The 27,280-nt window shown below is 43.6% G+C and overlaps 1 protein-coding gene across 8 annotated transcripts in view; it reads right to left on the bottom strand.

Annotated features, from left to right (window-relative positions):
- Nucleotides 1-11,325: 11,325 nt before the first annotated feature.
- Nucleotides 11,326-27,280, bottom strand: part of grin2bb (glutamate receptor, ionotropic, N-methyl D-aspartate 2B, genome duplicate b) — an 86,275-nt gene continuing 70,320 nt past the window's right edge. For 5 of the 8 annotated variants that reach the window (XM_031872041.1, XM_031872045.1, XM_031872044.1 and 2 more), the window contains 5 exons: nt 25,855-26,084; nt 24,219-24,379; nt 22,808-22,995; nt 17,159-17,397; nt 11,628-14,003 (listed from right to left, as the gene is read on the bottom strand). In XM_031872041.1, coding sequence (XP_031727901.1) covers nt 11,628-14,003; nt 17,159-17,397; nt 22,808-22,995; nt 24,219-24,379; nt 25,855-26,084 — 3,194 coding nt within the window. Of the gene's footprint in view, nt 14,004-17,158; nt 17,398-22,807; nt 22,996-24,218; nt 24,380-25,854; nt 26,085-27,280 lie in introns of all 8 variants that reach the window. The other 3 variants (XM_031872048.1, XM_031872049.1, XM_031872043.1) reach the window with 3 other exon arrangements.

The raw sequence follows: 27,280 nt of genomic DNA, 5'->3' as shown, positions 1-27,280 counted from the left end.
AAGACAGGGGAAGCAATGGACTCGAGCAGCGAGAGAGAAAGAATGTGGTTTGTGTGTGTGTGTGTGTGTGTGTGTGTGTGTGTGTGTGTGTGTGTATGTGTGTGTGTGTGTGTGTGTGTGTGTGTGTGTCTGTGTGTGTGTGTGTGTATGAGAGGCTGGAATCCAGCTGAAAGGTGCCAAACTGCCAGTTGGTAATGTGAACCAGCTGTGGCTGATGATTGTGACTTCTTCACAGCAGTAACTCAGCGTGCAGATGTTGATGTGCGGCGGTTGTTATTATCATTTTAACCCTCGGTTGTTTGTCTGTTTTTCTTTACCCCTCCTTCACCCCTCCTGTCTTCTCTCTCCTCTCTCCTCTCTCCACATCACTCTTTCACCATTTTCTCTCTTGGCTGCATTAGTGGCCAACTCTGACCTCACCTCAGCCACAGCATGAAAAACAGACGCAGTGAGCTGGAATAACATCTGGATGCCAGTCAATGAAGAATAATTCAGTCCATTTCATATCCCCTCTCCTTATCTCCCCTCTATCCTGGGGAGTAAAGTGTACAAATCCTTAAAAACATTGATTCATTAGCATCTCGGATTGCAAGAAGCAACAACATTAAAGAACATATTGGATCTTTAAATTGATCTTTTTAACCATGAATCTGGTGTAGAAAACATGTTGTGTGTTTGAAAACATTGTGGATTAAATGTCTAATATCCCCTGAAGTGTCCAGTGGTGGAAAAGAATGTACTGTACTACAATTATGAGAAACTTCACTTTACTTGAGTTTTTCCATTTACTGCCACTTTCTACTTCACATTTTCTGAAGGAAATGTTATACCTTTTACTTCACTACATTTCTTTTACAGTGATGGTTTCTTGTTGCTTTTCAGAAAAAGAATACTTTATATACATGCATTGATATAGATGAAACTATACCTGAAAGCATATGAAGTCATTAAAAGTAGCGTCACCTCAACCTGCTACAAGGGCTACAACTAACAATTACACAATTAGTCTGCTGATTATTATGCTGATTAATCAAACTGAATTTGGCTCATTTACAATGTTGTAAGACAAGATATTAGTCATTTTTGCTTGACTTTCATCAAAATAGTAAATGTCCGTCGCTCAACCAATGGATGGCAGCTTTTGCATTTAAGTTCAGCTTACTCGTAATGCATCAATAGAAATGATCCAACAACATAATAATACAATACAACACTGACTGATTACTTGTACTTCTGGCTCTGTGAATACACTGTGTTGTCAGTACTTCTGTACTTTCACTAACGTTTTGAATCCAGGACCTATACTTGAGTATTTCTTTATAAGGTGTTACAGTAAGTAAGTCAGAGTGTAAACTCTATACTCCATAATAGTTTCTGATTGAAGCAGTATTTATTGCAGCTGGAAGTGGAGCCCACTACTTTATACACTGTGAAGTTGTCCAATCTATAGAAATGCATCATACGTCGGACACTGATCCATATGTTTGTGTATGAATCTCAATCAGAATAACTACAGCCATCAGATACATGTAGTGGAGCTCATAAACACAGTCATATTTTCGGCTGCTCTTCAACACTTTACCTTTAAATTTGAATTATTATCTTTCTGCATTCTCTAACCAGGCAGTTTTTCTTCTTCTTTTTTTTTTTAAATATGGTGTGTTGAGGCTGAGAGCTGCGTTTGTGAGGGGCAGTGAGAAGCAGAGAAAGATGAAAAAGGTCTACAACTCAAGTTTTGAGGAGAAACTGGATCCGGCAGCAGAGTGAGATTACACAGGACACATATACCTGTCTGTTCCGCACAGAAGAGGAGACTAAATTATGAGACTGACCTGAAAGAAGAGCACATGCCACACATCTGGCAGCAGCTGGGTGTCATAGTGTCAGAGAGTGAGAGCAGGAGTTGGGCGTGTGTTGGGGGTCTAATACGACAGCTCTCCACTAATAAGGAGATTTTAAACTCAGCACTGGTTCTGTCACACTCTCCTCCTAATTATATTACAGCTGCGAGGCGAGGGTGAAGAGAGAGAGAGAAATAAGGAGAAAAGACCGGGGCAGTGGAGAGGAGCATCTGGTATTCAATAAGATCGGAGAGGGACTTCCTGCTGAGAGTTATCATCATTTCAAAGTCGTGAGTATTGGCTCATTTGCTCTTTTATTCCAGCCTGCGACGCTTCTTCCCAGTGAACTCATAGTCTGCAAAGTTAAGAGATGCAGCTGTGTTTGTCCAGATGTGAAACAAGCTGTATCAGGTTACAGTCGGGCTAATTTTTAACAGCGCCTTTTGATCGGCCTCCAAATTCATATTCCCTGATAACATTTAAAAATTCCTCAACAGTGAGTCAGTGGCTTTTTATTGACCTGCGTGATTCACAGACTTTGTCATATGGAGGCAATTCTGCTCTTTCTTTCTTTCTTTTTTTCGACGCCTCTTTTCTGGGTCGCCGGCTTTCTCCTTCGCTCTTGGTTTTCCTCACACACCTGGAGTCATGGGATTGGAGTCAAAACAAAAGTTGTGTTTGGTCAGATTGGAATGTGGTCATTCTGTTCTCATAACAGGCACACAGGGAGGACTGTCATCGGACAAATAGTCTTTCAGTTAAAGTAAGTGATTTTTTATGGATTTTTCTTAAAGATTAGTTGTAATCAGGAGGTATCTTTTTTAAATTATTAATGGATGGTTTTAAAGTTCAAAGAATTAAAGGCACCTCTCAACCTGTGCAGTTTGTTGAGCAACAGTTCAAACCCTTAATATAATAATGTAAAATACATAAAAGAAAGGAAATAGTGTGGGTCGAGTTACAGTCTCAAAAGTAAAACAATCCATTGTGAAGAATTGCCCCTTGCAAAGCATTATGTTATTGTATTTATTATATTATTGTTTTGGTATTGTATATGTATTAAGGTGTAAACAGTATTTTAATGTTGTAGCTGGTAAGAGTGGAGAAAATATGTATTCAGCTCTGAAAGTGCATCATATATCAGAAACCTAAACACATTTTACTAGTAAAATCTTAATCTACACATTGTTTTAAATGGTCAGATAAATGGAGTAAAAAGACTAAAAAGTATAAAGTAGCAGACAATGGAAAAGTAGAAATATATCAAAATTGTACTCAGCACTGTACTTAATTGTAATAACTTAGGTTACTTTCCACCACTGGATACAGAAGTATCTGCACATCTGCATGCTGCTGACTCTTTTCTGGCTGGTGCTCATGAAGCCTGTGTGTCATCACTTCTTTTATTTCATTCTGTTTGTCTCTTCTGCATATAAAGGGCAAAAAATTTCAAGAAATGTATCTTTTCATTTTCAACTGACAAAACACGAGTTTTGTTTTTGTCTTTTCTTCCTCTTCTCTATTTTTTTCTTCTTAAACGGGGAAGCATCCGCTCGTCATGGCCCCGCCTTCTCTGTTGATGCTACTGATGGTGGTTGCCATGGCAACTGGGGCCCGTTCAGGAGGCGAGGAGAATGAACTGGATTATGGGTTCTGGAACTACAGAGAGGGAGGTAATTCATGAGCCTCCCTTTGATCTCTTGACGTTTTGCAGATTGGAGGCCTGTAAATCATTTTGTGACAAAATGTTTGAAGTTGTGAAATAATTAAGATAATTTATTGGTGAACTGAGTGAAAAGCAGCAATTTAAGAAACTCTGCAGACATGAGATTAATGTTTGGATCCTAAAGTTATTATGACGCATGTCCCTGTAATGTTCATGATTCATTCAGGCTGTTTTTTTCTTGAAATCAAAGTCTGATGGTGTGATGTTTTGGTTTCAGCGGATAGTGTGAATGTGGCCTCAGTGCGCAGTGTGACCAGAGTTTTAGATGCCTGGGGAAAACGCATCTTCCGTGAGATCAAGACTTTGCTGCACTCTGAGCCTAGTGCACTGCTGCCTGACTACTCCCGGTAACTTTAACACCTCCATCACCTCCTAATACAAGAGTCTACTATCTACAACTTGAAAGGTGCACTCGGTAGAGGGAAAATCTCTGTCAGGTGTGTCTACAAAGACAACTGCTGTATTGTGTGATTGAATGAACACGACCCACAATTGGCGAACCCCTCGTCTAGACCCCTGTGGGCTGTAAGGCGTTGTAAAACACACTTCATTCAAAAACAAGGGGTGATGTATGCAATCGGCTGGAAGTCGTTGTATAAGACGTCATATAATCTTGCCAAAACAAAATGTAACTCACCAAGCTGTCTGTTCACATAACAGCGGCTGAGTTGCAGCGATGTACTCAGCAGTGTGGTGGTTACAATAGATGTTAGCGGTTAGCCAAACATACCATCCAAAACAGTAAAAGTGAACCACACAGCAACTGGTACCCCCCACTGTGGGCACAGAGAGGCTGGGCGTCAGGGATGTACTCATGTGTTATCACTAGCAGCCCCAATTTCCCAGTTGTAAAAATGTTAATATAATATAATATAATATAACCTCACCTCACCTCACATTATATTATATTATATTATATCATATCATATCATATTATATTATATTATATTATATTAGTGAACATTCTCTCTTCGTCCTGTAGGGTGCGCCCTCTGTCCGAGTCCGTCAACGACCTGTTCAGGGAAGTCTCCCTGCTGCGCAAGCGCATCAACGAGCTCTCTCATCGCCTAGCAACCCTGGAACCCTTCCTCCGTCACCACGGCTACCGGGAGGTGGAGGCGGGTGGCGGCCGGGCTCTGACACCTCACAGCCTAAGAGGAGAGGCGGCGAGCCTGGCCCGGTACACCCCGAGGACCCCGAGGGGGAGCCAGGTGGTGAGGAGGAGACGGGTGAGAGTCCTGAAGAAAGGGGGAGTGACGCTGGTTCAGAGAGAGAGATAGACACAGTGATGGAGGTGAAGAGAAAGTTGATATATAAGCTTCTACAAATATGATGTAATGTAAGAAATACTTTTTCTAAACTGTATAGATGTTCATTTGTTGTAAAAATAACATATTCTAGACATAGACACTGCTTGTCCTGTGGGATCAGAGACAATGCGATTGTATTAGTCAACAAATAACTCATATCTTCAATAAAATCTTTTTTATGATTATAGTTTATTGTCCAGCTCTAAATGTCAGATTTAGTTTAAAGTCAGGAAACATACGGAAACACAAACCTCCTTCTTTAACACACAAAAAAGTGGTAAGAGATAGTTTAGCTTATCACATGATCTACCTTTTTTGCTTTTCATTTATTGGCACATAAACAAAAAGCGTTCAGCAATAATTTAATAAATATTTAGCTGTTTGACAGCCAGTCACATGGCTCTATCCTACTTATCATTATTGACAGTCAGGGAGTTTCTGATGAAAAGTGGCTGCATGAAATGAAATGGTCACGTTAAATAAAGACAAATGGTGCAATGAAGCAGGAAAATAATTGGCTGATTAAAAAACGAGAAAACAATTAGACCTATTGTATTATTTCACATTTCCATGATTATATTAAATATGTCCCCTGTATTTATTATAATTGATTTAATTATGTTTCGTTTAGTATTGCACTGACGGTCTATGCAAACAACAATAAAAGCAGAACAAAAAAATATGACAGGAGATGTGAAGAAGCTAAAGGCAGGACTCCCCCTTAAAGGGACACTCCACCTGATCTTTCACCCCTATGAAGTTCAGTTCACTCGGAAGACAACCCCACATGTGAGAAAAATTTAAAATAAAAAAATATATATATATTATTTCACCAGGGTTGTCACAGATTGGGTTAAATTTAACCTTAACTGACTTAAAATGTTTTTTTTCTTAAGCCTGCTTTACAAACTGGAGTTGTGGAGTTTGAAAGACAATAAAATACTCCATCAAGTTGTATTGTGGGAAATGTAGGATCCGGTGTCTTAAACAACGCTACAAACAACTAAGTCAAGTCATCTCGGCCTCTACTGCCTCAATCCTTAAAAAAAAAATCTTGTCAAAAAAGACAGATTCTTGTCAGAACCCAAACTTAAAGGAAGTGCAATACTAAATTGACAGTTTCTCTTTAAAACACGATATAAAAACATCTCTTGAGAACAACGACGACTACAGATACACCGAATGCATCCTAATAACCTACAGACGGACGGTACTCAGTGCGCATTTGGTTTTCCAGCAGCGTCTCTCCCCGCTGCGCTCTGTTACTTAAACTCCAGTCATGAATGAGATGTGCACCGTGGCCTAAATATCGCACACAGTAACCGGAGGATGGCATTGTTGCCACAAGGTGTCAGTGCTCTCCTGCTGCCGTAACCAGACGTGACATTACAACTGATTCATGCAGGCTTGGTCTTTTTGCTCAGCATAAGTCAGGAGCGGTCCTCATGGGCCCAGCAGAAAATAGGGGGGGGGGCTATATCTGCTAACACAATTATACTGTTTGTTTGTGTATGGTGATCTCGTGTGTGTGTGTGTGTGTGTGTGTGTGTGTTGTGGGCACTGGCATCAAACTTTATGCCTTCATTAAAACTTTGCCAAGTGTTTCTACAGCAACCAGTTTCTCTCCTCTTCCTCTCCACAACTCCACTTGTCAAACCGCGCCCCCCACACACACACACACACACACACACACACACACACACACACACACACACACACACACGTACCGCAGCATGCTTCTCACTTTCTAACGTGCATCTGCACAGTCCTCACTTGTCAGCTCCTCTTTTGTTTCCCCCTTTTGCATGTGTGTTCATCCCTCCTTTTCTTTTCTCCTCTCCAAACAGCAATCTGTACATCAACCACCTCCCTCCTCCTCCTGCTCTCTCTCCTCCTCCTTCTCCTCCTCCTCCTCCTCCTCTTCTTCCTCCTCCTCCTCCTCTCCTCTCTACGCTGCTATATGTGGGCGTCGGGCTCAGGCTGTACTTTCCATTTTGGTATTGTATTGTCAATGCATTGTTGCATCCGATCCAGTTAAGATGCTGTGGGAATACTGTATAAATCTCTCTCTCTCTCTCTCTCTCTCTCTCTCTCTCTCTCTCTCTCTCTGTCTACGCCCCCCTCCTCAACCCCCCTCCTGGTCTCTGAAAAAAAGAGCCAGTTGCTAGGTAACAGTTAATTGTCAAGAAGTAGTTACATGTGTTGCAATGTATCCTGAGCTTGTTGGGTTGGTGCAAGGAGCGAAACAAGTGAGCAAGAATAGAGAGAAAATAGTAACGATTTTTTTTTTTTTTTTTTGAGAAGCAGGAGATGAAAACTGATTAAAGGATTATTTCTACCGCCTCGCATCCCTCCCTGTCGGCATCCGGGACTTCAGATGTTAAAATTCTCCCACCAAATCCGTACCCGCGAGGCATACATTTCCAAATCTGCAGGTTTCTTTAAATAACTCCTGTTGCTGGACAAGGCTTTTGGCGTAAAGAGTCTGAGGAGTGAGGGGGAGTCAGGTTTTTTATTTGTTTTTTTGGGGGGGGGGGGCTTTGATCTTTGATGCTCGTTCAGTTTACATCACTTCTTCCTTCCCTCAGTATCTCTCTCTCTCTCTCTCTCTCTCTCTCTCTCTCTCTCTCTCTCTCTCCTGCCTCTCGCTCCACCTTTTTTTAAATTCTCAAGCATCTATATTTATTTTCCCTTTGGTCCGCAACAACACTTATCCAACACGAGTTAATCAATCTCGCACGACGAGAGCCTTGTTTATGAGAGCTGAAAGAGCAGCAGACGACACTCAGCTGCAGCAATTATCTCAGTCAGATCGCCCCACAGCACGAGACATAATGACACGGTCCGTTACAGCGTGAACACGCACATATCAACCGGACACGCGGGAGAGGCGCCCTGTTGCTCGCGGACAGCTGAGGACACGACAAAAAGATAATAAATAAATAAAAGCACAAGACCAGCGAGCTTGAGATTTCTTATTTTTTATTAATACTCAACACTTTTATTCCAAAGAGACAGAAGAATAATATTTCTCAGCACTTATTTTCACATTGACTGTGTTTAATCTCATTTTCAATATTACTAAATATTAAATCAAATTTCGAAATACTCTCTTCACACAAGTAATTTCTCTCCATACAAAAAAATGCAAGGGCGAACTAGATTTGTTTTAATGTTATATGTACATTTTTCACAATCTGTACAGCTCAGGGGGTGGAGTTGTTCGAGTGTTCTGCGGCAAAAAAAACAACAAACAAAACTAAAACAGAAGTTTAGTCGAAGAGGAGCGAAAAGAGACTTCCGGTGTAAAAAAGAAAATGCAACAGATAATACATTGTGCTTTCTGTGTACCAATTAATGGTGGTGCTTTGAGAAAACGACCTTCTTAGATGGTCTTTGACCAAATAAATAAAAAAACAAGAAGGAACCATGACTCATTGAATGTGCACACTATCTGTGTAATAACAAACGATTGCACATATCCTGGCCTGAAATCGTTACAAAAGCAATTTCGCAAGGGGGCAACCTACGAATCAAAGATTTATCCCAAATAGATCTATTCTCTGCTATTTTTGTACAGTTTTTTTTTTTGTATTTTATCAAAAGTCCATGAGCGTGAGGTAAAGTATTTACATACAGTTTTATAATACATGTACAAGAAAACAGTTATCTCTCACACATACACTCTGCCTCTCTCCCATATGAGCACACACAGAGGTAATCAAGCGTATGTATTCAGGCACGTACAATAAAAGAAATAAGGAAATGAGATAGTCAAAAGGGAAACAACAGGAAAAGTAGTTGAAATGAAAAAAAGGCTTCTTTAGTGACGATGAATGTATTAATCAAGACCTCAACCTTGTTTAAAAGCATTAACACAAACTTATCAAGGAAACTTTTGTAGAAGATTAATAATATTTAAAAAACTGTTTTCTACCCTAGTGGAATTTTCAATCAATTTAGCCATATTCATGAAAGTATAACCAAAATTTAGATGTTAAGATTGGTGTTTTCTCCTGCACAAACGAGCACACGCACACAAGCACGCACCCACAGTACTACATGGATCATCAGTACCAATGAAATTGATACAAATTCCAAATATTGTTCCGAAAAAACGCCATTTTTTCTGGGCTAAACGTTAATATTATAAAAGAGAAAGAAAGAAAAGTGTATACATGCAGGTCCTTACAAACACTAGAGACCCCCTAGTATCATACATACTGACTTGTCAACCAAGAAGAGGAAAGTCCTCCAAAGTTTAGACTGGGATGTACAACAAACTAAATATATTCGACCCATTTAGTCAGATTGTGCTTAGGTATTCAAATTTAGCTTGGACTAAAAGTCAGGTGACAGTATATAACTGGATATGTGGAATAGATATTGTGACCAATATATATTTTTTGTGATTGAAACTAAACACAAGTTGTGTTTGTTGTCTCTGTGCAGTGTTAAGAGCAGAGATGACCCGTGTGTCTGATGTAGTAACAAAGACGATGCTTTCACTAAATGTACCACCTACTTGCTCCTGCCTTCCTCTTCCTTCTGTTTTCTCCTCAAACGTCTGCCGCTGACACAATCCACACAGGACCTTCGGAGGACTTGAGGGCAAAATTCCTTCCTTCACCAAAATCTCAGCATGTGAAACAAATTATGGTCCGGTGGGGGGTTAGAAATCAAGGTAACAGTACATATGGAAATTATTCTTTATGTTCCGTTGGCAGAAGAAATGATGAAAGGGACTGACTAATATTATCAAGGTTCGCTTGTCTTAGTGGATGAAATAGTCTGACAACTTGGGAAAATAGGCTTTATTTTCTTGTTGAGATACCACTGTCAGATCTTAAATGGACCAGAGGCCAGTTAGCTTAGCTTAGCACAAAGACTGGAAACGGAGGGATAGCAGCTCGCCCGACTGTGTCCAAAGATAAGAAAATCTGCCAACCAGCACTCTAGAGCTCACTAATTAACACGTTGTAGCTTGTTTTTTCTGTAATCTGTAAAAAGAAGTGACACATTGTGTGGACTATTTCTTGGCTGAACATCATGGCAACTACAAGAAAGTCCAGCAGCTATCCCTCCTACATGTCATTTTTACACTTCTTGCATGGACTGAACAAACAATACATACCGTGTTCATTTGTGAGCTTTAGAGATGCTGTTAGGTGGTTTTGTTGGCGTTTGGACAGAGCCAGGCTTATTGTTTCCCCGATTTCAGCCTTTATGCTAAGCTAAGCTAACTCTTTCTCATATTTACCGCTGAGACGTGAGAGTGGTCTCGATCTCCTCATCTAATGCTCAACAAGGAAGCAAATATTTTCCCAAAAATGTAAAACTATTGCTGAGGAACACTGTTCGGTAGCTGTATAGTGAGCACAAACTGTTTGTCGTATTTCCCCCATTTTTTAACTAGAAACACACAAAGATGTAACTTTATCTAAAAGAAGAGATCATTTGGAACTTTGTACTTGAGCTCACTGTGGTCCTTTAAACCAGCAGAACGAATGTGTTCGACACTTTGTTCTCCTCCCCGCATCATTCAAATTTGACCATCAAACGCAGGAATGTGTGTTTATCATGGCACTGCGGTTTTAACCCTTGTAAACCTGCTATTGGTTGTTGGGGATCTACTTAAGAATTTCAGCTTCCTCTACGGCAGCTTTGTATTACAACGTCTGTCAAATGCCTAAAAGTCTGTCATGCTCGTGAAACTCTGCCCTCGTCAGACTTCTTCAGGTGTGTTTTCACACTCTGATCAATTAGACTAGTTGTTTGCAGGTGGATCTGTCTGCCAATAGAGCAGATCCCGTGTGTAGAAAATCTGTAACAATCCTTTAAGGCACATCCAGCTCAAAATGTGAGACCCATTTGGTACTGCCGAGCAGAGAAAAACGGAGGGGAAACGGCAAATCAGTATGATGATGTTGCTTCAGTAGCTGAAAAAAAAGAGACCTTCTTTGCAAATTTATAAGTACATAGAATGTACTCAGCAAGTCATGCCTTTCACATACACTTCACAGCACTCAAGAGTAAGAAAAGTAAAAAAAAAAAAAAATCAAACATGAAGAATTAATAGCAAAGAAGAGTCCAAAGTACAGGAACCCCCGAAAATAGATCGAACGACATGGTCTCCTGTAATATTGGTAAGCGAAGAAAGAATTAACATCATACAAATATGTAACATGAACTATTTAAATCAATAAAATTGAAAGAAAGAAAAAAACTAAACAATCCAAAACCGATCATCGTTAAACACTGGAATAATATTCAATAATATTATTAACATTATCAATACAATTATTATTAGTTTACCCTGTTACTTCAACAGAAGCGTTGATTTCTCATTCATGATTGTATTTCCGTTGATAAACAAAATGTTTGTTTTGGTGTTAAGGAACTGCAGGAGGGAGGGAAAGACGATGAGCGTGTGCAGAGAGCAGAGACTGGAGATTTGATTTCACTCCCCCCCCCCCCCCTTCCTTCCCTCCCTCCCTATCTTTCTCTGAGCGTCGGAGCAGCACCAGAATCCTCTCTCCTCATTTAGAACTTGTCTCCCGCCAGACTTCACAGCTTAGCCTGCAGTGGCCTCTGTGCATCGTCCAAATTCGTCAAGAACGACACACACAGCATTGTGTCTCCTCGTTCTCGCCGCACTGAGAGGTCATCAGCATCTGTATGTTTCTCTCGCCCCTTTTCTTCGCCCACTTCATCTTCTCCCTCTCTCTCTCTCTTCCTCCGTCTTCACCCTCAGACGTCTGACTCAATGCTGGAGAGCTTTTCATAAACGTGTCCATTGCTGGCACCGTTGAAGGATCTCTGTCCCGGCCCCAGACCTAACGTGTCCCTGCCCACCGGCAGTGGCTTGCTGGCCCCGTGGTGGTTCCCCATGGGCCCCCCAACCCCGCTCAGACACAGATCTTTGGGGAACCTAGGGGCCACATTGGACATCACCCCAGCTGTGGCGGACACAGGCAAATAGGAAGTCGTTCCCATGGAGCCGTGGAAGTCCCCTCCTCCTCGGCTGTTGTTGAGAAGCTGCTGCTGCTGCTGCGTCTGTGGCTTTTTGACGTAGTACGGTTTGGCGCCGTGTAATAGACACTGGTCGTCGCCGAAGGTTGGGATGAAGGGGTTCTGGTTCACCTTATCTGGGTAGAGAGATTTAGACAAGGAGTAAGTCCCGGCCCCTCTGCTGCTACCACCACCGCCACCATCACCACCACCACCTCCCATCATAGCTCTATCTCTGTCTCTCTCCCCTATGGACCGCTGATGCAACCCACCTTCGCCTCCGCGGAACAAACTGAAGGAGGAGCCTCCCTTTGCCCTATCCCCACCTACTCCCCCAAACATGGAAGACTCTCTTTCCCCTGCGTACCTCTCAAACATGTGAGCGTAAGGGCTGGGGCCCTCCATGAAGCGGTCTTTGTCTTTCAAGCTCACACTCCGCAACTTCCCCCCGCCGCCCCCTCCCATGCGGCCCGCCCCCTCCCGCTGCAGGTCCACAAACGTGTCATACGAGTGCTGCCTCCTTAACACCCTCCCGCCCGGCCCTAGTTTCCTGCGCTGCGCCTGTGCCTGAGTTTGTACTTTGCTGGGTCCTAGGCTACTCTTCACTCCGGCGAACACCATGTTGTTATCCTCGCTGATGTTGTAAAGGTTGCTCGGCGGGATCTTACATGAGTCACAGCGCTTGCAGCTAGCGGAGCTGGGGCGACTGCTGCTACCGCCAACCCCACTAGCCTGGCAAGCGCCGCCTCCTCCCACGCCTCCACCGTGGTGACACACATTGTGGGAGTTACGACACTCCCAGTCGCCCCCTGCTATGCCCCCACCTCCCAGCCCAGAAACTCCCTTCTCCCAGCAGGTGTGGGCCTGCTGCCCTGCCGACACTGACCCGAGCCCACCTTTACACTCTGGCTTCTTGCCTTTACCTTTGAGGAAGTCTTCCACAGGTACTAAGCTTTTACAGATACCACCACCACTACCACCGCCCACGCCGCTTCCTCCACTTCCACCCTCTTGCTCCCACTTGGCCTTGCCCTCCTTGGAGCGGAACTGGTCCGCATAGAAATCCCTCAGGTTCTCTTTGTCTTTGCGGAACAAGTAAGGTGAAGAATTACCCCCTCCGCCTCCCCTCTTCCGCTCCAGGGGAGGTGAGACCGTGCGGTGTGCCAGGGGCCCGTGGGAGAAGTGGTGGTGGACGGTGTGGTGGTGGGCTCTCCTCCTGAGGCCGCTCAGCTCTATCTCGTCCTGCTCCCGTCGGCACTTGGCCGAAGCTGGCCTCTTTTTCAGGCTGTCCCTGTACTGCTTACGCCGCTTGTTGTTGCCTTCCAGGTTGCCGTAGGTGACAGTGTGCGTGGAGATATCCGAGACATCCGAGCGAATGTTCCCATCGTCCCCCCCTGAGCCTCCCCCGCGCCCACCACAGTACCTGTCATGACCCCCGATGAGCCCCGTGCTGGATGCACCTCCTTTGAAAGAAAACCTGCCGTATACATTGTTTCCCTTGAACCCACCCTGGCTGGAATCCGCAGGGGTGTGGCCAGCAATCAGGTCAAACTTATTGGTATTCCTGTGAGTCATGGAGGGGCGGGGCTGGGTGGTGAAGATGGGCGCAACCCCTCCCCCTAAACTGTCGCAATCGAACATGCCCCCCTCCAACGAGCTAGTGCTGCCTAAGCTACACGGCCTGTTAGGCAGGGGGCCGGACATACCCAGAGCCGAGGCCGGGTGGTGGTGCAGGTAATGGTCCTGGTACAGGTTGCTGTCCTTCAGGGGCAAGTTACCAAAAGTCCTCTCCACCTCGCTGATGTAGTCACTGAACATGTTGTCCTCTGGCAGGTAGGGAGGAGCTGACTTGCAGTCGACGGGGTGGCCCACCAAGCTGCGCCGGTGCTCCTGGATATCGTAGATGGCCGAGTCACGGCCGCTGTGGCTGTACTCCAGGGCGGCGTGCGGCGAGCCGTTAATGCCCGGGACGGCGGTCATGTCCTTGGCAGTGCGGAGCAAACGCAGGATGTTGGAGTGGGTGTTGTTCATGTTCTTCTTCATGGTGGCCGAGGGCGAGTCTATGGTGGACTTGTTTTCCTCAATTTGTACCCCATGGATGCAGCTCCAGATACCCTGGAGTGTGAAGATTAGAAGAAAAAAAGGGAGGTGGAGAGAGGAAGAGAGGGTGAGACAGGCCATGGGAAGGAGAAAGAATAAGAGTGAGAGTGGTGAGGTACGATGCCCAAGGGAGAAGCAAAGACCAGTAAAATGTGAGGCGGTAGTAAGGAGTCGAGAACCAAAGGGGGTTTAATGTTAGAGAGAGGAAGTCAAACGGCAGACACATAAACAGAATGAGAGAGAGAGAGAGAGAGAGGCAAACGGGCGGAGAGAGGCTAATGCATTGCCATGTTTTCTCTGACCACCCTCTTGTTTACACACTATTAAACAGTAATAGGGGCTGAGTTCATAAGTGACTTTTCTCGGGGGAACAGCGCGGACGTTCACAGCTGCTGCTCAGCCCTCCACCTCAGATTGAAGGGAACCGAGGGAGCAGATCAAAGCCCTGATTGATAACACAAGGGTTGCTGTAAGCTCATGGTTCTGACCACCGATCAATAGCTTTAATCAATGTAATTTTAATTCAGCTGACCCTGGTGCCACTGACTTTTGCCTAATTTTCCTTTCATAAAAAGAAAAAATTGTCAAGGAAATGAATCACTTTGCAAGAGTAAATCTGACTTTCTTACGATATCAAGACACATGCATCATCAATCGTCTTTTTAAAATGTCATAATCCATCAGTGTGTACGTTTGTTTTGGTTTGTCGGTTGGAGCAGGATTTTCGAGAGAGGGGAAAGCCTTTCGCGAGCGAAGTCAAACAAGCGTGTTTAAATGGGGGCCGAGGGGATCTGTGGTCGAGGCGACAGCCAAATCCGAAAGGTCGAGGACACACTACCCACCAGCCAGCACGCGGGCCAGCTTTCCTCAAAGGCGTCAACTTGTCAGAAACAGTTTCTGTCTGTCTCTTAGTCACTTTCCCCGTCGCCGAGCCACATTCATGAATGTGAATCGTCGTCCCTGCTCTTCTTTTATGTCTCCGTTCTCTCTTTGTGTCTGTTTTATCTCCGTTTCCGGGTGCTCCGGTGAGCGGCAGCCAATCCAATGGGATTGTCTGTCTTTATCTCTCTACATCTATAGCTACTACAGCTGCCGTGAAAAGGTAATAGAACAGAGGTTCCTTGCACACCACTGTGTCTATCCTTTTCTACTCCGCCTTTGTCCCGCTACCCATTTTATTCTTTATCATGACTCTGGCTGACTGATCTCTTTTTCTTCCTCTGTATTTTATTAGCCCTTTGTGCTCTCATCACTTGTCCGTCCTTACACATTCTATATACTGTATTAGAAAACAGTTTTCTTCAATGCCGCACTATCTTTAATATTTTTTCTTCCTCGCACCCAACTCGAGTGTTAAACCAGGCGTGGAAATGCATAAAAGATATCAGGCTGTAGAAGCACCTCTTGAATCGGTGTATGCACTCAAAATGGATGTTGTAAAATCCGTCTCAAACGTGTCGGAGCTTAGGGTGAATCGTAAAGCTACCATGCACAAAACAGTGCTTATGTTTTGCATTACCAAAGACAGTGGGAGATTCCTGCCAATTTAACAAAAAAGAAAAGAAAAGGAAACGGCATGTTCCTGAAGTGCTCAAGGCCAGATCTCTTTATGAAGTGCTTTCAGGTTAGTCTGAGTAGGTGTTAACCAGACGACATTACAATCAGAAAACACCAAACACATAAACACTGGTGTCCTTTTCTCAGACAAATAATAACTGAGACAATTTGTATGCAACAACAACACCCCCCTCTCCCCCCTCCTTAAAAGGCAACATTATGCAAATTAATTACGCCTCAAGTGATTATTTATATGAACCCCAAGCAGCCTGCTTCAATAACTCTGAGAGGCACCTTATTAAGTGACTCATCTGAGCAGAGTCATAACCGTGCTTGTTAACCCGATAAATGGTGGACTTTTCTCAAAGATTGCAAGCTTTGTTAACCCTTTCAGGGTCTGAGGATTCAGTGATGGAGGCTTGCTGATGCCGGTTGTCATCAGCTGTCTCGCTGTCATTCAGCAAATCAAAAGCCTTGGTCTTCATAACGCTGGTTGTAACTGCTTCGTGTGTGCTGTTGGCGATCCAGGCGACACATTTGTTTTCCACTGTCCTTAATAAGTGAAGAGGCTAAATAGTTGCCTGTCATTTGTTAGTTTGGTAAATTATTCACATGCTAAGTGTTCTCTCTTGACCTCCATGAACTGAGTAGAAGTTGCCCATATGCTTGAACTGGATGCTTGTTGGACTTTCCGAAATCAACAAACCTGACAATCACAGCCGCTTCATGCAGCGATTGGCCAGGTGTGAGGAAAGTTACGACATCAAGGTTGGGCTCTCTTTTTTTTTTCATTTTGTGCCTAATTACTTTTCCTGTGTTAAAAAAACGATGCATTTGATGAGATTGAAAATGTGCGCTTATCATATCTCGTCCCCCTCTCTATCACGGCTGCCTTATCATCCTGCCTTCGAGTGTGGCCGTTCCTAAGAGCTATAAACATTTTGCCTTCAGACGTCACATCTTATGAACTTGTGACTTTTGATCATACTGACACCTTAACTTTAAGTAAACCTTCAACTTTAACATATATTTGTCATGAGTCCGCTGTAAGCCAGTAGCAGCAGTCATTTGCACCACAAACCTCACAGATTTCACCAGTTACTCGTGTTACTTTTCTGTAAAGAGTGCTCATATTTAACAACTCCAGAATTATGATTTGTTTTTTCAGGACAAACCTATAATTCTAAATATAGAAATATCCATCATAAACCTTTATCATTCAGATGACATTTGAAAAAAAAAATAGTGCTGGTTATTTTAATAAAAGTGAACTGCTGCTGACTATATTGCTGTAATGTTGTGCTCCCTTTGACTTGCAGTATTTTATACAAATTGAAAATTTTGAATTTCTGTAGAATTTAGACAAGCAAAGATATCTTTTTAGCGTACAGCACAGGATGCTGTTGACTTGTGTTTTGCTGTTTAACTACTGCCTGGGCTAAAAAAAGTCACAGATTAAGTCAGCTGAGTCATCGCATCCCGCTGACTGACTCGATACACCTCAACCGAAAGCCAGCGGTTTGAAAACAACCCCTCTCTCCCTCTCTTGATCTTTCTGTCGAGGGGGGGGGGAGACAAAGGTCAGACCTAAAATAAAACACGAGCACACTCACCCTGCTAATGGAGAAGGTGGCCCCGGGTTGCCCCGTGCACATGCCCATGAAGCAGAAGCGCAGCTGCCAGTAGAACCAATGTTCACAGATGAAGGTGATCAGCGACAGGATCATGGCGGCGCCGAGCATGTAGAAGACCCCCGCCATGTTGTCCACATCCAGCTGGCTGCTCATCACCTCGTTCTTCTCGTTGTGGCAAATGCCCGTCAGCCACAGGGCCTCAAACTCCTCCATATCACCTGGAGGAAGGAGAGAGAGAGACACACACGCACAGACACACACACACACACACACACAGGTTACTGTATCGAGGCGTCAGTGTTCATGTTTGCGCTTCAGTGAGTTCGCCCATGGGTGTCTGAACATTTAAGTGCGAGTACAAAAAGAGAGGGCAGATTTCTTTGGGGGGGGTGGGAAGTCGATGCCAAAAACAGCTCAGGTCTCATGTACGTGCAACAAATGTCAAGTTGCATTATTTTGACTGAACGTCCCCCTGAGGATCATCCTCATTAAGGATTGCTTATGGAAGGCTATCCCTTCCTTGTTGTGGGGAGGGGAAAAAAACAAAACACAACCGCCTGCTGGGACTCGACAGTCCTCGGGGAGGAAGTGCGTGTGGTCATGTGACGAGCGCTTCCGCCCAAATATGTCTCCCCCTCACTTCCACATACCTGGGGGGACTGCTGAGGGGAGAGGACACGTCCAGAGAGATTTGTTTGATCTGCACCAATGGACTGTTGTGTGTATCTGTTGGAGATCAAGGGGGGTATGTATTTTCCCACTGCTTGCCAAACACTGTTTTGTGTATGGATGTGTGTTCGTCTCAGACAGCTGTTCACTAGTTTTCAGTCAGACTTTCTTACCACATTGAACCTCAGTGAGAGAAAAGAAAGTGCAGTGGCAGATTAGTTAACATGCTGATGAGCGCCGAACAGAAAGTAGTCAAAAACATATTAAATCTGGAAAGAATGAGAAAAGTATTTAGTTTAATGTATTTTATTCATGAAATAAATATACGATTATTTACACTCTTTCACTTTCTTTCTCTGAGTTGGATGAGAAGATCGATACCCCTGTCACGTCTGTGTATTAACTACAAAGCAGGAGCCAGGAGGCTATTAGCTTAGCTTAGCATAAACGCTGGGACCAGGGGGTAAACTACTAGCCTAGCTATGTCCACAGCTGAAAAAAAAATAAAGCTCAGCAATCAACATTTTACATCTTATTAATTTAAACCAAAAGCGTGAGATATACAACCAACAACTTTGTTTTTTTGGGGAAGTTACATGCTGGAACTATTTCTTGACAAAAAGTTTTTCCATCCAAAGGGCTCTTCTGTGAAGCGTCTCGGGCTGTAGCGCAGGTTGCCAGACGCAGTTGTAGAGCACAGCTTTTAGTATAGGTCTCTGTACAATGGCAGCAAACCTGGCAACCTCACTGTGGCGACTAGAGGAAGTCACTGCCTCTGGTGTTTTTTTGCCAAGCAAATAACTCCCCACATCACCACACAGTTTAATTTTTACATTTCTGTTTGTGTACAGATTAAAGAAACGGAATACATGTTAATAAATTAGCTTTAGAGGTGCTGGTACTGGTCCCCCCTGGCTTCCAGTCCGCTAAGCTAGCTAAGCTAATTGCCTGCTGCCTCCGGCTCCGTACTTAATGCACAGACATGATAGTGGTAGAAATCTTCTCATCGGACACCCGCAAAGAAAGCGAGTAAGCCGATTTACTAAAATGTCTATTTCGATGTGTCATAGCTAAATGTATTAGTGATAACTGCATGTCAAAAAGACAAAAATTAAAATACATTTTTTAAATCTTGGAAACTGAAAATTGGTTCCCAGTTAGAACCAGTGTCCCATTCTTGACAGCAGTCGAACCATTGATTCTTCATATCAGCCCGCATGTTTTCAATGACAATGCCATACGGGCAGGATGAACACCTCCTGGATGCACACTCCACACTCTGTGTGAACCAAAATTGAATCACTACAGCAATTGATTAAGAACTGGATAAAAGAGCAGAATCGATAAAGTAATTGAAATCTTTATTTTCGTAATGATTCCCTGCTTTCTAGTCCTCCCTCCATCCGTATTCATCATCTTTGCCATCGTCCTCCTCCTCCTCCTCCTCCACCGTCAACATTTCTCCCACCTCCCTCCTGATCCTGCTCAGATGAAGAGGCACTCGGTTTCCTGTTAGTAGGCCATCGCTGATCCTTTTCCCTCTGCGCCTAAGACTTGCATCATGTTCATACCTGGACTCTAACAGGACGTGACAGATGGGAGCAAACATCGATGAGTCTGATCTCTTAACCTGGAGCGTCGCATGAGTGCTGACAGCTGAACAGTCTGCATGAAGTGATGAGAGTTAATGTCTGACGCGTTGGCCTTGTGTCGACAGTACAATAAGACTTTACTTCAATTTGGAAAATTTGCGCGGACACCTTTGTCTGATATTTAAGCGTGCACACAGTCACATGCATACATGTTCAGACTGCCATCTGAACTCAGCAGCATATGTCGAGGTCTGGGTCGGTTTGCGTCTTAAAGATCTGATCCGAGGTGAATGTTCCCTCTGCACTGACCCCGTCATCCATAACACACCCGGATGGAAGATGGTAGCACACTGGAGAAAAACATGTATTTGTGTGTGTGTGTGTGTGTCAACGTGCTGTACAATATACGGTCTGGCAGGTGGTGGAGCACATACTGTCTCTGGAGGTGGAGTGCTCCTGTAGGTGGACTCTCCAAAGGCAACGATTCACATCAGGAACAATCTTTTCTTTTTCATGAAGCTTATTTCTATATTTATTCATTATTTGTTTAAGCATGTTATACTGTCAGTTGTGATTTTGTTGTTGTATTATTATACTTACTATACAGCTATGCATCTTATAAAGCAGGATTACGATACTCTAATAATATTTCAACTGAAACATTATAGTCTAAGGTTGTGTGTTTGTATATTCACCTATAGTGATAGTTCTTCAAGTGTTGTGTTTGTAGCTCATTGTCTATCAGTGATGGGCCGTCAGGGCCAGCAAAGCCTTCTCTGCTGGCCTAGACAGAATTACAAAGTTATAGCTATTTTATAATTTAAGAATTTTTCATAAATACACATGCATTATAATTTTTTTCCCCCATTAGCTTATTTTCTCATTGTCTTCCTCAGTTGCTCTGCTTCCAGTGCAGCTTGTTTTAAGTAGAGCTTTTATCCAATCAGATTTCACCTCTGAGTCTCTAGGTAAGAAGAGAGGCCCCAGGCCTGCAGACTGACAAGTGAATCCCTTTGCAGTTTAACTGAATGGGGACGATATTGTTGATTGTCATAGTCTTCAACCAATCAGATCTTTAGTTTGACATGTTGGGCGTATTCTTTGACATGCCAGAGCCTGCTAGCTGGCCTAGCCATACGTGATTTGTCAGTGGGCTAGCGTGATATGTTGGGCGGTGACAGTCCCAATATCTGCTGCCTCTGTCGAGTGGACATTTTCAGCCCTCAAACGCATTAAAACCTATTCAAGAAATACAACTGGGTTGCTCGACTGTCTTCACTGGCGTCCATCAATCGAGAACGACTTCTTGGAACTAAAACGCACGATTTCAATACGTTTCACAGCAGAATAACTGGCTCTAAGAAACTAAAACGTGCATCACAGATTGATGGTTTCCTGTGATGTCCCATTGTAGTGAGAACACTATGTGGACCAGGAGCTTCAGAACGTGTTTAAACAGCCTCACTTCATCAAGTTCAGTTGCAGTGTTCAATTTACAACCAACATGTAGGTGTTGTTATAGGCAGGAGGGGTATATCTGTACCTGAAGGTCTATTGTCTCAATATCCGTCCATACTGGTGGGAAATGTCACGGCATTGCATCCTGCATCAGCTCTGACCTCCGCGTCATTTGGGAGCGGAACCAGTTCAAACAGAGGGGCCAAATAAGTCATCCTAACCAATACACACAAACCACCCCAACTGGCTCAATCCTCTCATGACAGAGCAGCAGCTTGATACAGAGGTCCTCGTGGATCACTGCGCTCGTCATTCTCTCCCCGTCACCCTGCCGACTTCTTTCGGTCACGACACAAAACACACAACAACAGCTGGGGCTCAAAAACAAAAAGCCGACCTACAAACTGAGATTGTTGCTCTGCGGCACACGCGGTGTCATAAGGGCTGCTTTCTCCTTGAAGTCCAGCGATGGGACACGGACTCATTATTCAAATCAGTGAATTAATCAGCTGGAGAAACGGTGCTTCACTAATAATTTCTACAAAGACACGTGTGCTTGTTATGAACACTCAGGGCAGCCTACTGAGCTCCCTGCACATCACTAAGCAGCCACTGGAGTTGGTAAAGGGTTTAAATTATTTACGCACTTTTCAAAATCGTAAGCTGAGCTTTGCGGCCTTTATGTCTGATCCTTCTAATGTAGCTTACAAGCTATCAGAGAGAACATCTTAGAAACCTATATGCTAGTCTAAATCAGAGAGGGATTTTACTTTGAATATGTCAAGCTGGTAGACAAAAGGGATTGTAAACATTGTTAATACCAGAAAGCCCTCACACAAATATTTAAGGTGTCCCCTGTTGCATGAATAAGACTGACAGTCCACGTGACACTGATAAGAAATAAAACAATTACAACAGCCCAACAGCATTCACAAAGCTCCTTCTACCTACCTTCAGTTAAAGGGACAGTACACCCCAAAATTAAAAACTCGTATTCATCCTCTTACCTGTAGTGCTATTTATCAGTCTAGATTGTTTTGGTGTGAGTTGCCTGGTGTTGGAGATAGTGGCTGTTGAGATGTCGGCCTTCTCTCAAATATAATGGGACTATATCGCACCCGCTATATTTTGGGGTGAACTGTCCCTTTAAGGTCAACATTCCTTGTCCCTGACAAAACAGCCTTTGTAGTATGTGCTGCCAGAACCTCCTACATTACCAAACAAAGTTCCACACTCAAGCCTTCACTTCTCCAGCTGCAGCAGCTGCAGCCTCTCAGGCCTGCCGGTACATCACTGCTGATTGAGGACTGAATTGTGCCAGTCTGGCTCAGGAGGTCTCATCGAATGCCGGGATCCACCAGCAGGTTCTTGGCTTGTTACCATGACAAACACCGACCACCTTCTGAGTCACAGCCTCCTCACAGCTGCTTCCACGACTTCCCGTCTCCAACTTTAATACACTGATGAGAGCATAACTTCATTTTGAGATTCTCCACCTTAATGATCGCTGCGTCTTGTTTATTGAAATCTGTAGTAGTGATTCAACTCTGAAGGGAAGTTCATTTGGTTGTCCTGTAATATTGTTGTTAAAAAGTTACACCTCTGAGAAGGTGTCACGAAGTTTAGGCCATTTGTCTGTGGGATATTCACTGTGAGGATATTACAATACAAATAGTACACCATTTGAAACATTATCCCCAAAACAATATGCGTATGAGTGATTGTGTGTGTATTTCTACATTAAAGTGGCAATCGACAACAGCAGCTATAAGACCTGATTATCTGTTGTTGTTTCATCAAAAGCAATAGATAAAAAGCCAAGTAGAAATGCCACCATTATTGCTTCATTATGATGATATTTACAAGGCCTCTTCATTGAAATAAAGAAATGTTATTCCAAGTTCCTTACCATCTCCAAACAGCATGAGGATGGCCAGATCCACGGCTCGTTTCCAGCCCGAGCCCTTCTGGATGGCGATGCCATAGCCGGTGGAGGCAAAAACCTTGCCGCTCCCGATGGTGACCAGCTTACAGCCCTCGTCTCTGCCCGCCATGTAGTTCAGCACCGCCGCGTCGTAGATGAAGGCATCCAGTTTGCTGCAGAGCGCCACGGAAGGAAAGTGGGTTAGAAGAACATTTTGACATTGTAAAAGTGTTTTGTTGTTTCCTTAACATTTCTGGAAAGAGTCCCGAAGCGCTTCGTAATTTGGCACTAATTATAGAGTAGATTTAGACTGTTGTATCAGTTAGTTAGGTGTGTTAAGTTTAAAAACAGTTGTTGATTTCAGGAGTAATTTCCATGTAATGTAGGAACCGCTCCATGTTAACCCAAGTAAATATTTATTGGAGACTGCACTCTCCATTAATGTTGAATTGCATGTGCACATTTCTGCCTGTTCAGGCGACCTACTGTGCTCTGATTAAAACACTCTAGGAAACGCTGGCTTAGCATTTAATTGGAATTAATTAATCAAAACTGTGAACTCTCTCTCTCTCTATTTCAGCTATAATTAATGACAAATTGCATAGTTATTTCAAGGAAACTTACAAGGAAATTATTAGAAATTCATGGGTCCATAAAATAAATTGTAATCAGTCAAAACATTGCTCGGGAAAATGTTTAGGAAAAGGCATTGTGCATGTTATGAGATATTTCACTTTGAATTCAAACTCACATAATATACCGGAAAGTCAATATAGGGCCTAATAACTAAATTGACCATTTCACAAATACTGTTACATACTGTCTGAGCTGAAACCTTTTCCTTGTATTCTACTTGGTTCAGATCTATCCAGATCATGGGTAAATGAAGTCATGGGTAATTTGACAAAATAACCTCCAGCTTGGCGACAAACTACCATCTAACGGTGCCTCGGTGCGCTTACAGGCCTCTGTGGTCATTCAGCTCAAACTCTCACCAAACACCACAGGTACATCAACACTTTGCATTCTTAATCCTTTAAGCGGCGGCTGATAAACACATTGGAGGACAGGGAGAGAGAAAGAGTGAAAAGGAAAGGAAGAGACAGGGCTTTCACTGCAACCACGGGCTACGCTGCTATTCTGGGTGCCGGTGGCCGATACACAGCTCCGCTGGCTGCCCACGAACATCACCCAGAATGCTCCCTCTTCCTTCTGTCTCCCTCTCCTCACTCCTTCATCATCTTTTCTCTGTATTGCATCAGCACAGGTCCTCACAGCTCCATCGCGCTCGTCTCTTTTCTCCCTGCTGAGATCCTTTCAACTCCCTCCCTCCTCACATCACCCCCATCATCTGTCTCTCCATCCTCCCCTCTGTCCTCCCCCCCCCCATCCTCACCCGGACTTCAGACTGTACAGCGCCTCGTCTACATTCTTCTGGTGGAAGCTGGTCATGTATTGATGCATGTCCCGGTAGTTGTTGCGGATGTTGCGCTCTGTGCTCCCGTTGGGCACCGTGCCAAACCGGAACGGGGGCGAGAATTCATTAGGGTTCTGGAACTGTTTCGTCAAACAGAAACAGGAAACTTATTAATGAAATGCTTTGAGTTGAGCCCAATAGACAGACAAACATGTACAATACACCAGATCAAGATCAACAATAAAGATCCTCCATTCAGATGATTAGTGTAGGGCTGCAACTGATGAATATCTACATTACTGATTACTGAATTTCTGGATTAATCATTTGGTCTATAAAATGTTGGAAAAACTGACAAATATAATAGCAATAATAATAAATAAGAGAAGAAAAGCAGCAGATCCTCACAATAAGTAATTCACATTTTGACATTTTTGCTTGAAAGTGCTTTTAAATTGATAAAACGTTTCTCAAAAATGTTGCTGATTCGATTTCTGTTGTTGGACTAATTGATTGGTCAAGAAATTGTTTCAGCTCTAATTTAGTTGATAAATAAAATTGAAGGCCCAATTCATAGAAAATCAATTCAAGACGCTCAGTCAATCAACAACAATGTTGATAATCGTTTAATCATTGAAGCAATCATTTGCTGGTTACAGCTTTTAAAATTGGAGGATTTGCTGCTTTTCTTTGTTTTATATCTTTGTAAATTGAGGGTTATGGTGCGTTCACACCAAACGTGATGCAAATTTTTCGCGCAAGTAGATTACAAACGTGACGCTGTGTCGCCAAAGCCTATCAGCGTGGAGATTGTCCTGTCATCACTGATGTCCTGGCGTTGTTAAATCTGAAACTACCGAGGAAAAAGATTGTAGCCGTAGGTGTTCACCCAGAGCTCTACGATACCTGATATTAGTAGAGACCAAATTAAATGTGTATACTGTAGATAAGCCACTCCTCCTCTACGGTGCGTCTAGCGCAAATGACGCGAATAACCACAAATGGTCCCGCGAGTAAACTCCCGCGAGTAACGCGACGCGTTTGGTGTGAACGTAGCATTAGGCAAAACAGGCAATTTGAAAACAATCACCATGGACGTGTGATGGGTACTTTTTACATTTAGTTTTTTTAACCAAACCAGTGATCCCCCATGAGGGGAACTTCTAGCTAGGGGGACTCCTGAAAAGATTGTGGAATAGCTCACTTTTTTATATAAATTACGAGTTACAGCAGGCCGACTGGCTGCCCAGGAATCTCCTGAAAAACACATGTTGCGATGTAAAGTGCATGAAAACTAGTTAGCATTGTGAAACAGCTTGAGCAACAGATAGTGGTCATACTGAACATATGCATTCATGACCATCATTAAATTGTACGATGAACAAAAAAAATGACTCATAATCTGTATAAATAAAAGGTCAAATAAAATACATAATAAAAAGCAAAAATAAATCTTTAGTGGCAGCCCTAATTCGTGATCCCGCTAACAGACTCTCATCTACTCACACAAACTCCAAAAAGCCATCCACACTCGGTCTCACAACACCCTACGTTACGTACTTTCACACACCCGCTCCCCCGCCACACGGCCCCACACATTGCCTTGGATTCACACCTTTTTATCTGACAGGCCCGACACCTGGTCGACGTACTCCTCCTGGATCATGAAGGCAGCCAGGTTGGCAGTGTAGGAGGCAAGGAAGATGACAGCGAAGAAGGCCCACACCGACACCATGATCTTACTGGTGGTCCCTTTGGGATTCTGCACGGGGACGGAGTTGTTGAAAACCAGACCCCAAAGCAGCCAGACGGCCTTACCGATGGTGAAAGAGGGGCCGCCGGGTTCTGGGAGAGACATGGAAAGAGGAGGGAGGGGTGCAAAGAAAGATAAGAGAGCAGTTTGACAGATCCCAGGTGCTACTTCACTTTATCTGCATTTGCTCGTGACCGCCGTAGTGGGATGCACTTGATGGACGGCGGCGACAAAGACTGGATTTATTCTCATCCTTTTGTTTGTCAGTGATCGCAGGATCCACATGGGCTCTTCCAGCCTCTGCCGTGACAACCCACTGATACAGACTACCTCTGATCCACCTACCGTGATGGCAGCATGACAAGGTAACAGGGTAGAAGCACTACCTACTGTAGCTCTGTGGCATCACAGACAGGGAGGCAGAGAGAGAAAAGGGGGAGGGGGGTAGATGGGCAGCAGGCTACAATTATGCTACAGCTGGAGCAGCCGTAAAGGACAACAGCCTTACATAACCTGGCGATTAAACCACACACACTATACACTGTTGACAGAAGACAGTCAGAAAACACTAACATAACTCCAAACCAAACACCATTACTCTTCTCCCCTCTGGTCCTTGATTTAAAAAAAGAAAAAGGCTGTGAGCGGCCATAAATCACATCTCTGATTTTATCTTGAGTGGCTGCCGTTGTAGCAGCCTAATGCAATCCTGAGAGTCAAACAGAGCTGGGTGTATAAAACCTGGAGAAAAAATAGATTGAATCTGAACCATCGATTTTGAGGGGCAAATTGATTTGAATGGCCTGCTGGAACCGAATTTGATTCAACAGCGCAGTGTTATTCCATACTGTCAGACACCATTGAACCTGACACATATTTTCAATGTATGGTAATAGATCTACTTAAGTGTCCTCACCGGTTTTACAACCCTCGATGTGTGTAACAATGGTGTGTCATATTTGAGAACGGCACAATAAACAAAAAAAAGACGTATTGCAAGAACAGAGGAGTCTTTGTTCACACTGTGACACTAAGAATACTTTCGGATCACCTATCGGGCTCTTGTCAATGATCCTTGTCATTAGTGAAAGAGCTCAAGTGACTGTAGATGGAGATAAGTACTCCACGGCTTCGAGTAGAAAGCGCTCCAATCACGCTCATTCAGAGGGGATTGTCAAGTAATTTAGCACACAAGGGGCTTTGTTTGAATGCTACTTTCAAGGTAACGAAACATGCCAACTAAGTCTTCATTTCGGCACGTGAGGTCGCCTGATAATTAACCTCATTG

The sequence above is a fragment of the Anarrhichthys ocellatus genome, unplaced genomic scaffold (assembly GCF_004355925.1).
Source record: "Anarrhichthys ocellatus isolate YVR2014 unplaced genomic scaffold, GSC_Weel_1.0 scaffold61, whole genome shotgun sequence".
Taxonomy (NCBI): domain Eukaryota; kingdom Metazoa; phylum Chordata; class Actinopteri; order Perciformes; family Anarhichadidae; genus Anarrhichthys; species Anarrhichthys ocellatus.
Note: the sequence above shows the minus strand (reverse complement) of the source record. Positions and strands in the feature narration are given on the sequence as shown.